The sequence below is a fragment of the Puntigrus tetrazona genome, chromosome 3 (assembly GCF_018831695.1).
Source record: "Puntigrus tetrazona isolate hp1 chromosome 3, ASM1883169v1, whole genome shotgun sequence".
In the NCBI taxonomy this organism is placed as follows: Eukaryota; Metazoa; Chordata; class Actinopteri; order Cypriniformes; family Cyprinidae; genus Puntigrus; species Puntigrus tetrazona.
The window spans coordinates 23,837,436-23,849,959 of NC_056701.1; the positions used below are offsets into that span (position 1 = coordinate 23,837,436).

General features: G+C 39.9%; 1 protein-coding gene across 2 annotated transcripts in view; it reads right to left on the reverse strand.

Annotated features, from left to right (window-relative positions):
* grb2b (growth factor receptor-bound protein 2b) overlaps window positions 1–12,524 on the reverse strand; it is a 34,935-nt gene continuing 22,411 nt past the window's right edge. For both annotated transcript variants that reach the window (XM_043235454.1, XM_043235453.1), the window contains exons 4-7: window positions 12,309–12,406; window positions 8,734–8,856; window positions 7,700–7,868; window positions 1–6,671 (exon numbers count right to left, since the gene is read on the reverse strand). In XM_043235454.1, the coding sequence (XP_043091389.1) occupies window positions 6,486–6,671; window positions 7,700–7,868; window positions 8,734–8,856; window positions 12,309–12,406 (576 nt within the window). In that variant the 3' untranslated portion in view covers window positions 1–6,485. The remainder of the gene's footprint in view (window positions 6,672–7,699; window positions 7,869–8,733; window positions 8,857–12,308; window positions 12,407–12,524) is intronic.

A 12,524-nucleotide genomic window follows, 5' to 3' on the forward strand; every position in this document is an offset into this window, starting at 1 on the left:
TTAAGATTTTTTTTTATTGTAAAAGCATTTACAGTATTACTGTACTTTCGATCAAATCGATGCAGGCTTCGTAATCATGAGAGTTGAGTGGTAGTGGAGGTTTTTCATTGTAAGAACTGGTAATAATATCGATGACTCCTTTTCTTCAGTCCAAATGTGATGCTTATTCTGAAAGGCGAACCGTTCGGCTTTTCCGTGCTTTCGTGGGTCATGTTGAACGTTTTGAACACAGATTTATTGCAGCTGAACGTCACCGTGTCACCCTCCGCAAGCGTGCTTTAAAATGCTTCAACCGTCCCCATGTTTGTCAAAAACTCAGGCACTTGATTTCAGAGCTTTTCACTTGTCAAGCTGGATCTTCAGCTGAAGCGCAGTTTTATTCGATTCGCTGACTTTCCGACATATAAACGGCAAGCGAAGCAGGACATCCCAGAAGTTTAATCAATACATAGAACCAGCGGTTCACTTTTGAGCCTTAATCTCTATTCTCAGAAGAGTTCAGCTAGAGAATGCCGCAAATCTTCTCCAATCTGTCGTACCACTGTATATTCAAGCAATAGAGTTGCTATAGAAGCTTAGCTTAACATAAACATTCATCACAATTATATTAAAGTTCACTGACATCATGTTAAGATCGCAAAAGGCTGCAGCTTAAATGGCTGTTGGTGGCAAAGTTCACCGGCTCAACCGTTTTACAAATCTAATAGCGGAGCAGATAACTTCCTCTAACCAACCAAGCCATGGCTAGAAGGCCTGTGGCAGTACCGTATAGATAGTGTGAGTCACAGATGCCCTGTGTTTCACCCTCAGCAGGAAGCGGCGAGCTCGGAGAAGTGTGCAAGCACGCAATTATCCAGCCAAGATAAAAACAATGAAGCAACCTTTCAAAACTCAGATCACTGCCCGAAATGACAAACAGCTTCTTTGGCCCTTTCTTAGATTTTAAAGCGCTGATTTTAGTTCCATCTTTGTTCGATAAAACCAAAAATAACTGCATTAATCCACTTTACAAGGCAGGATGGTTGGAAAATATTTCTATTACAAAAAGTGCTCAACTGAAATGCAGAATTGCATGCCGTCAGCATAAAGACTGGAACTCATGCTTCATGTCTGAATAACCAAAACTAAACTGTCCCCAGGACGAAATCTCTCTGGAGCAGCACAGCATGTCATGATGCTTTGATGCACAATCACCTATGTCTTCACTAAATTCATCCCTTCTCTAATAAACATTGCCAGAGAGGCTTTTTCCGGTCTGTTTATCAAAACACAGCGATCAAACGTGTCAAAAGTAAATAAGGAGAGAACAATTCAGGTCTGGTTTCTTTTAAAGCCGCTTCACGACAGCATTTTTAAAAGCATTAGGAAAAATGCCTGTCACCAGTGAATTATTTATTATAGCAAAGACCTAGTCCATCAAACTGATAAATACTGTTGGTGTAAGAGGACTTTAACAGAGATCATTTATGTACTGAACACTTCCATGTTACGGTACGGAAAAGATTGATCAGTATTGATCAGTGTGATTTCAATTGTGTTATCTTGTTATTAAAAAATCTAGCAATATATTTATACATAGTTACTAAAGGCTGACAAGTAGTAGGCTTATTATTTAAAAGGGAATCTATAGTTTGTGTGTGTATATATACAGTGCCCAGCATAAATGAGTACATTTCCCCATTGGAAAATTAAGATTTTCATCCATTTCTTAGCAAATATGAGGTCAGTTTGCAGCGTTTTTTTTAAATACGGTTTTATTGGACATTTCTTTTCAATTACGTCAGAGCTTGGTCATCGAACATGTTTATAAAAAGAAAAAAATAACACATTTCAATTCAAATGACATATATTGAGCTAAATGTAGTATTTTGTATGGCCTCTGATTTTGAAGAAGAGCACCGATGCTTCTAGACGTGGAGCGAACAAGCTGAGGACGTCCAGCTACATGTAAGTCTTTCAGACTCCCCAACACCTGCGGCACCCATGCAGCCCCACAGAAGAGCGCTCTCACCGCCACGCTTTACTTTGTCTCATCAATCCAAAGCACGGAGTCCCAACAGGCTTTGTGTTTGTCGACATGAGCTGCAGCAACTTCTAGACAGGCTCTTTTGTGCACGGGCTTCAGCAGTGGCGCCTCTGTAGTGTCCGTCTTATGGTGTCACAGGACACACTCTTTCTAAGGACCTTGACAACTGTGCCGAACGCGCATGCTGATTTCTTTCAGCTTCTCTCATCACGAAACCTTCCTGCCGAGGTGTTAACTTGTGTGGACACCCTGAACGTCTCAGAGAGCTTCCCACAAGGTCACCCTTCTTTCGTTTTTGGATCACTTTTGCCACTGCCTTCAAATTTATTACCAATGCTTTACTAATTTACTTGTAACCTTGTCCTTTTTTTGTGCAAAGAAATGATTTATTTAATGTCTTTTCCATGTGGTGTCATTTTGGAAGCATTCGAGTAGAGTGGATTCTCATTGAATCCCATTTTGAAGAATCTGCTGGTGATTCACTGCTACTTACGATTTTTTTATGTTTTCTACTGAAACGTTAATTTTGGGTGTATTAAATAAATTCAGTGCACACAGATGGAGGCGTTTGAGTCTCTGGTTCTTTTAGCCGAGATGATTTTGGCTTTAAGAAAAACCCACCAATTCACTATCTCAACAAATTAGAACATTTCTTTACGAATTGTTCTGGAACCGTCCTTCTGTGAAGTATGTTCCTTTACTGTACATGTACTCAATACTCGGTAGGGGCTCCTTTTACTTCTTCTCTTACTGCCTCAGTTCAGCGAGGCATGGAGGAGATCAGTTTGTGGCACAGCTGAGGTCGTATGGAAGCCCAGGTTTCTTTCGACCGTGGCTTTCAGCTCATCTGCATTTTTTGGTCTCTTGTTTCTCATTTTCCTCTTGACAGTACACCATAGATTGGAGTTCAGGTCCGTTGAGTTTGCTGGACAGCCAAGCACACCAACTCCATGGTCATTTAACCAACTTTTGGTGGGCAGGTGCGAAATCCTGCTGGAAAATTAAATCAGCATCTTCAAAAAGCTGGTCAGCAGAGGGAAGCATGAAGGGCTCCAGAATGTCTTGGTAAATGGGTGCAGTGAGGTTGGTTTTCAAAAAAAAACCCACAATGGACCAACACCAGCAGATGAGACTGCGCCCCAAATCATCACAAAGGGTGGAAACTTAACACTGGACTTCAAGCGACTATGAGCTTCTCCGCCCTTCCTCCAGACTCTAAAACATCTGAAAAGAGGAGTTTGGACCACTGAGCAACAGTTCTTCTTCTCCTTAGCCCAGGTAAGACACCTCTGACGTTGTCTGTGGTTCAGGACTGGCTTAACAAGAGGAACACAACTCTGGCCAAATTGCTTGACACGTCAGTGTGTGGTGGCTCTTTTTCCCTTTACCTCAGCCTTAGTCCGTAACTTGAGATGTTCACTCAAATTCTTGAATCGATTTTGTTCTCTTGGAGTTCTCTTGGTTGGTTGTGCATCTTTTTCTTCCACTCAACTTTCTGTTATCACGTTTGGATACAGCACTCTGTGAACAGCCAGCTTCTTTGGCAATGAATGTTTGTGACACCCTTGTGAAGGGTGCCAATGATCGTCTTCTGGACGACGGTCAGATCAGCAGTCCTCCCCACGATCGTGTAGCCTAGTGAACCAAACTGAGAGACTATTTCGAAGGCTCAGGAAAGTCAATTGCAGGTGTTTTGAGTTGATTCGCTGCTTGGCATGTCATCATATTGTTGTGAATTGGTGGGTTTTGTTAAGTGTGGGCCAAAATTATTTAAACGTAAACTACTACAGTCTGAATTGAATACTTGAGTTGAATTACTGAAATAATTTACTTTTCCACGACATTCTAATTTATTGAGATGCATCTGTATACAATTCATAGAGAGATATAAAAAATCTGCTAGGATGTACTCATTTTTGCTCGGCACTGTTTATGCATTACTAGTCCTTATGCTTTTTTATATTTAAAAAAAAAAAAAATCACAAAAATCTAACCTTTCATTGGATAAAATAGGGGAAAATCAGATTAAATAAATGTTTTTCCCTAATACATGTTAAACACAATTATTGGCACCCCTATAAATTCCTATGAGTATGATATCTCTGAAGTATGATCCCATTCATATTCACAATTTTGAGCCCTCCAGGGTGATTGTGAACATGAAATTATCCAGCCATGGCTTCCGGTTTCACAGAAAGAAAAACAGGAGGGAAAACAAAGCCCAAACTCCATCACAAAGCAGCATTTTGTGGTTGCCAAATATTAGTCCACCTCAGATTGAATATAATTGTCTACACAAATATTCCCCACCTGACCCTTTGCATTACAGCGACACACGTCAAATTTAAAGAGATGATTCACCCAAATATGAATACATGCTCACCTTCAGGCCGTCAAAGATATAGAGGAGTTTGTTTCTTCATCAGATCAGATTTGAAGATGCGTATCATTACAAACCAAAATATGAGGTTTTTATAACACCACCAGTGAAAATGTCCGTCCCCTTTTCAAACCTACTTCACATCAAAATGCACAGCATATAGTAACGGTTTAATTATAACCGTTTCCTGATTCAGATTGGATGAAGTCAATATTAAGGACTCGTATTTTAGCCAGATGTTTGATTTTTGCTTTTACGACTCAGTGAGCAGGATGCTCTAAAACCTGTTCAGATGAAGAAACAAACTCCTCTACGTCTCGGATATATGTGAGAGAACACACACACACACACACACACACACACACACACACACACACACACACACAAAATTAAAAATTAAATACAAAGGAAAATGCAGTATACGATACTAGAAAAACACATTCATCCAAAATAAAGCATCTGACACAACACTGCTTTCTTTTTTTTTTATCATTTTCTTTTTATTTATTCAAAAGAAACAAGGAAAAAGGCAAAAAAAACAAAACAAAAAAAATAAACCAAAAGTTAAGAAAAAGGCGAGGCATTTAAATAGGAGCGAGTGTGTGCAGGTGTGTTCAGGAGGAGAAAGGGGACATGATTTCTCACCGAGGGTCTGATGAAGCCCAATGCTCAGGCTAAAGCAGCAAGCCAGAGACACTGTCACACACCAGAGAAAAAGGCACTAATCCAGAGAGAACAAAAACAAATAAAAAGGAGGAGGAGGGGGGCAATAATACACGAAAATACATAAGAGCTAAAACATACAACACTGAAAAGACAGAAGAAAACATCACATTAGCTCCATGTGACAACTCAAATATAACAAAACTCTCTGGTCTCTTACTTCTTACTGGCTTAACTGGCATCTGCCAGCTTTTCCCCACCGAATCTCATGATTTTGAATGGTTTGGTTACGTGAACAGCTTTAGACATGGACACCGTTGAGCTGAGATCATGCGACTGTGGTTCAGCTCTCTCCGATCTGACGTCCCTCGCGGGGAGAGCGATGTCGGCTACATTCACATCCCGAGGCAAAAAAAAAAAAAAAAAAAAAAAAAGTGGCTGCAATAAATACATTGGCTTAAAATGGTGGCTAGCCGTCTAGCTTTTCACATTAGATCAGCTCCTGCATGATCGGAAGCTCCTCGGCGACGGAGGACGCGCTCCCCTACCGGTTCTAAAACAAGCGAGAACGACGTCAAATGGAAAAGAAGATGCGTTAAATAACACGCCGTCACATCCGAGATGCTCCGGAAATCAGCACGACTCAGAGCTACTCGGTTTCACCTGCCCTCCCGCGGAAAAAAAAAAAAAATTAACAATTTACAATTGGAAAAAATAAAATAAAAATAAAAATACGTCGAAAGGTAAAACAGACAGACACATACAAATATATAATATATATATTCTTAAAAAAATGGATTCTCTCTCTATAGGTGATTTTTTTTTTCCAGAGCCCAGATGTACAATGCATTTGCAAGTTTTTAACTCTTACATTTTTATATATTTTTAAACGTTTTTTTTTTTCCTTTTTAAAAACAGCTTCAGGATTTACTATTATAAAGAGATTTAAACATGCAGCCCAAAAAAAAAAAAAAAAAAAAAAAAAAAAAAAAATTCTATTCCGCGAACTAGAAAAGAAGCCAGAAGCAGCAGGATGAATCTACAGACAGAATCATTGTTGTTTTAATTTATGTGTGTTTTACTATGCTAGGATTCAGCCTTTCCTTCGCCCTAACAGCTCAGTCTGGACTGCAAGCGTTCATGAAGACATCACGATTCTCAGGAATAATAGTTTCGCCCGGGCACCGCGGCAGAGGAGGAAACGTCCAGCCTCTGCACTACGGGTTTTTTCTCTCTCTCTCTCTCACTCTCTCTCTCTCTCTTCTCCTTGTTTTCGGTCAGGATTTCCATTCCTCTGCGCCGCTTTAAATTTCACAGGACTTTACGGGTGTCGACGGGGAGATGTAGGGTAGTCTGATTGTATGTGAATGTGAGGGGCCGTTAATTACAATTTATTCACTAAATGGCTTCTTTCCTTTACATGTTCCGATTGACGGGCGTGACGTAGTTGCGCGGGAACATGCCCGTCTGGCCGTGACAGGCTCCCTTCCACCAGTTGGGGTCAGAGTTGTCCAGGACCTGAATGAAGTCTCCGCGTCTGAAGCCGAGCTCGCCGTCCTCCTGAGGGTCGAAGTCGAACAGGGCCTGCACGTATGTTGGATGCTGCAGATGCACAAGACACGCGTGTGAATAACTCATTAAAAAAAAAAAAATAAATAAAAAAATATATATATATATATATATATATATATATATATATATATATATATATATATATATATATATATATATATATATATATATATAAAATGTCACAGGTTCTTTTGCCGATCAATTTAATGCATCCTAGCTGAATAAAAAAGAAGAGAAAAGAGAGAGAAAAAAAAAGCATCCTAATGGTTATAGAAGTGAACGTATGCAATTTTGAAGAGAAAAAATCTAGTAGGATGCTGGATTAAAAAAACAAATAAATAAGAAATTGGCATTTCAAGTTAAAATTAATTTTTTTCTAATAATAAATGTATTTTTAAAAATGGATAAATAAAGGTTTATTTAATTTGTACAGCATGCCTTTTTCCCATTGCTACTGTACAACTCTTCTAGTGCAGTCTGTTCCAAAGAAAAATGGAAATTAATCTTTAAACATAACGTTATTATTAACTTGTTCTTGTGAATCTGTGTTCCTCTTCTGTGGATATCCCTTATGCCAAATATCCTGTTTCACTAGGAAGTGTGTCGCATTACAGAAGTCAGGGCTACAGACAAAAAAAAATAAAAATCTATTAAGGAGACACGGGTTCCTAGAAGAAACTAAATTACCAAAGACCTGTTTATTGCACAGAATGAACCCTAACAACATCAGCTTGGCCCCCGAGTTCACTTTGGGCTCCTCCTCAATGCATCACGTGTCTTTTCTTCATCACGTGATCTTTCAGGAGTTCTTGGATTTCACCTTGATCTCCTTGATCGTTTCATACCATGCAGACAACAGGTAAAGCACATATAACTATGCGCTTCTTCACAGTAATTTGTTTCCAGCCGCCCGATGGGCTTATAAACACCGAACGGTTACTCTGAGGTCACCTGAAACTAGTTTAATTGAACGAGACCTTCAGTAAGTTATACAGTAGGGTCAAGGTGCAGCTAATAGCGATCGGCTTGGTCTTGAAGGTAAGACTCGGCATACAGACCTGAGGCACCTGCTCGATGTCTCGTAGAAATATCTGTTGGTTTCGGGAAACGGAAGTGGTGCGGTGATAGTCCACCAGCTCGTTGAGAGAGTTAAACTTCACGACCCACAGGAAGTACTTTCCAGCCCCGTCGCGCAGCACTTTGAAGTGCTGTACATCATTGCCAAACCTTCAAAAACAAACAAAAGAGAGATTTGAACGTGAAGACGACACCTTGCAATCCGCCTCACGAGTTCAAGCTTTATTTAACGCTGAAGAGACGTCACAGGCTGGGCGGCGAGCGGACAGAGATCGGAGCACGTGTTGACACTCGTACGCAAACACAGACGAGACATCAGAGATGTGATTCACACAGGACACGCGACCACACTGACAAATATATCATTTATTCCTGGTGATGCAAAGCTGTATTTTTAGCATTGTTAATCTAGTTTATGCTGCTCAAAAACAGGGTAGTCACTGAAGAGCGTGTGTGTGTGTGTGTGTGTGTGTGTGTGTTAGGGTTTTTCCTCACTGCTTAATTTGACGGTCTGACAACATTGGTAATACCTCGTAATACCGTGGGTAATGGTGGGGGGTTGTTCGATCATCTTCTAGCTTCCCTTCTGTTTTAAACGGCCTGTAAGCGACGCGTGTGTTTACATAGGAAAAAATATATATCGTACTGAAGTAGCGACCGATGGGAGTTCAGCTTTTCATAATGGAAAGAAATCAGATTTTAAAGTATATTAAAATAGAAACCCATTATTTCAAATGTTAAAAATAAAGTCGCAATAATGTTTTTTTTCTGTATTTTTGATCAAATAAATGCAGCCTTCATGAACATAAAACATTAAAAAAAAATAAAAAAATCTTACTGTTTTTACACATTTGACTGGTAGTGTATATATATATATATAATACACTATATTTAAATATTTTCAAAACATACTGTGTGTGTGTGTGTGTGTGTATATATATATACTCTGACTTGATGTGCACACAGCAGTTATTCTGGGAATAAGGAGAGGTGGATTTAATGTGCGTCAGCGTACTTGACAGACAGGGAGAAGTCTCCAGGAGCGCTCTCGCTCTCTCTAATGAGGAAGGCTCCGTCGTGCCTCTGTTTGTTTAGGATCTCCTCAGCTCTGGCCCGGGGGATCCTCCCGAAGAACCACCTGTGAACGCACACCGACATAACGTCACGGATCAGACACACCGTATTCACTCACTTACATGCAAGTGTGGATAAACAGCAGTGGGAGAGTAGCAGCTCAGGAAAACGAGAGAAAGACAAGAGAGCAATTAGCACGGGCAAAGATGAGCTCAGATCAACAAAAAAAATCAGCTCAAGAGCAGATCAGCTGTAACGAAGCGTTCTGTGCATCTGTGTGAACAGAAACTTGAGAAAAGAAAAGAAAAAGTCCAGCAATACATGAGCTTACTGAACGAAATTGAAGCTCGAAGTCAAGCTTCAGCAGGGCTGGCCGTGTTTGTGGGTGTGAGGTGAACTGGCCTTTATTTAGCAGAGAGACGAGAAGCAGCTGACAAAGCCAACGCTGAATTACTGTGTGCTGCTAGAAACCACCTGAGAGCACATGCTCACGTTTATATGGAAATGTAATCGTTTCATTCTGATAAAACATGGAAATCTAAAAACAGCTTTTAAATGATTTACAGTTTTGTTTGTGTCGAATTATTGAGACCCGGCGTCGTAATTACTGCTTATTCCAAAAAACGCAAAAGAAAATTTTAAATAATAATAAAATATACAAATTGTTGCATTTACTAAAACAAGATTTAAACATGAAATGATTTACATTTCAGCTTATTTAATTACTAAGATTTTATTAATGCATTTAGTTATAATCAATTTCATATTTAGCTTTTTAAAAACATGCTAAACTAAAACATATTGTTGTATTTTAATTAAAAAAGGCTTGAATGGAAATTATTATTATTTTTTTTTTAATGATGTCATAATTACTTCTCATTCATAAAGTCACCCCCCAATTAATTCCAGTGTATTCAAATATAAATGTTAAATAAAATAGAAATAGTGTAGTTTCCTGTATAATATTTTAATATGTCTGCTTTACTGCTCATTCAAAGTGGATAAAATAATATAATATGTGAAAAAAAAAAAAAAAAGAGGATACCATTAACGTCACTATTATTCCCCACATATTAAACAATTTAAACGTTTAACGAACATCTAGTTTAATCAAAGAAGAGGCTAATTCTTTTAGTCTGTGCAGAAACATTACGTCGCTCCCAGAGGGTCTGTTCCGTGAGGCCAGGAATAAACCCACAGACCGTCTCCGCTGTACCTGCCTCATCTGTCCTGTCAACTTTGATGTGGACGGCACAGGCCACAGACGCACAAACACAAAAGAGCACGTGACCAGGAAGTGGCTTTAAAACACTCGAGGGCAAATTCCACTCGCCGCATCCCGCTCGACCACCGTCTCTCTCTCTCTCCGCTCGAACACGTGGACAGCATCTACATCCCCTGGCCTGATAACGGGCCCCTAACGGGTCTCGTGTACCTGATGGGAAAGAGCTGCTCCGTTTTCTGGGACGTCAAAGCAAAGTGAGACCGAAAAGAGCCCCACGCCACAAAAAAAAAAAAAAAAAAAAAAAAAAAAAACTATTATTAACGCTCCCTTATTTAAATCATTACTTATTAATGCAAATATCAAACCAAATATTCTCTACCTGCAAATGACGGTTGGCTATTTTGTCTCGGGCCTGTAAGAAACCCCCCCAGGACGCCTCGAGTTTAGGAAGCGGGACTTTAAACGGTGGATCGTGTTCTCGAGCCTCATTGTGTGTCGTTACATGGGTTTCAGTTCTCTCTCAAATCCTAGTCGACTGTTCATTCATTTATTTGTCCTTCCTCCTCGCACAGGACAGTAATGACTCTCACTCGCATCGAGGTCAGTGAGGAACAGACGCGACGAGCTGCCCGGCATCAAAACAACAACAAGCAGCCGAGGGATCTGTGATCTGAGAGCAGACGCAGTTACTGAAGTGTTCAGATTAGAGCTCACGCTGACCGTGCTGTGACCAACCATTAAGTAACTTAAATATCGCCTCGATTTTATTTATTCAATTATTTTTTATGCCACAGTGAAAGTTTGGGCAACAGAAGATTTCATTTTGATTCATAATTTTAGTGTACACACATTTATTCCACTCCATATAGTTCGCTCGAAGAGTCCCATTTTTTTCAATAAACAGTTCAATGACCATGACGTTAAGAGATTTATGTTTTAGACACAATTTTGCATTTCGATGCCAAAAATCATTCCAAACACAGGCACAGCACCGCTTTGCGTCTCTCAACAACATGACGGGGTTTCCTTGCTGAATGAATCAAATGCTTAAACGATTCGGTTCAGTCACAATGAATCCCTTATAAACAGTGACTGACTGCCACACACTGGCGGTTTTAAATTCACATTTACAGTATCTTTTTATGATTCAAATTAGTTTCAAATGTCAGTATTCAACATTTTATGTTTTATGTACATTTTACAAATGTCTTATAGTTTTAATTCACCATTTGAATGCAAGTGATTTAAAAAAGCAATGCAATCTGGATTCATAATGGTAAAAATGTGCATAAAACGTAAAAATCAAGTTAAAACTAGATTCATTTCTATCAGCGTGAGCTGACCGCCACGCAGAATATGAGGAGTATGAAAAACCTTTGGAGGCAGCTGTTCGCGGCCATTTTAAGATAAACGCTCGGCAAAATATGATCTAATTATGATGATCATAATCCCAGATATTACAGGGCTCTAGAGTGCGACCTAATTTCGCACCATTGAGACAAAAAACAAAAACTGCGACCGGTAAAATAAACACTAGGCACGTACTTTTAGGCACAGATCATGGTCTAAACCAATCAGAGATCGTGAAGGGCGCTTACGCACAACCTGAACTTACATAAAATCTCTCTTTCTGCTACATAAAACAATTGATTTGATACATCTATCAACCGTTATTACGCTCTGAGACCGACGCTAGGGCAGGACGGCAGGAAGTCCGGGAATCAGTTCAAAACACCGATTCACTGGTCTGGGGGTTATTTTGAGCCGTCCCGACACACAAATACGAAGAAGCTGTACGTTTTCGAATGAGGCGAGAAACCAACACCAACTCTTCGCTTCGGCTTTCGTTCCGCTTCCGACGCCTATTTGAATCCTTGAGCAACGCTCGAGACCCTCAGCTTTCGTAACAGTAAAGCCCCTCAGTGATACGGACGGCTTCGCACAGAACAGATGTCCGCCATGACGGGAAAAGGCGGAACAGAGGCGTTTCTCCCAGATTGGGGAAGTGAAGTCTGTGTCGATGCGCTAGACTGGATTTATTCAGTTCTCAGTAAATTTAAAAGACCCGCACATCAAGGAAGTGACTCTGAAGTAATTCGGAAGGAAAATGAGTCCGAATGAAAACAATTGAGTAATACTTCTTAAGGTGGAAAAAAAAAAGGAAAAAGAAAAGAGGAACTGCGCGTGCTTTAGTTTGGTGATAAAGTGGCACAGAAAGCTTCGTTTTTAAAGCCGTGAGTGATCTCACGGTGCTTCAGAGAAGTGTGAACTTTATGTCTTAGTATACTTACGGATGTGCCTTCATCTCGATGTAATTTTTAGGAATGAAACCGTCTTTGCCATTTAGTTCTGCCTTGTACCAGTTCTGATCGCACTCTTCATTTAATACCTGTGGATAGAAGAGAAGACCATTAATACTGATCCCGCCACGATTGTGCTTTATTGCATTAAGCGATCATTTGCATGAAGTATTTTTCTGTTACGCGTAACAGGATCCCGCCAGTTAT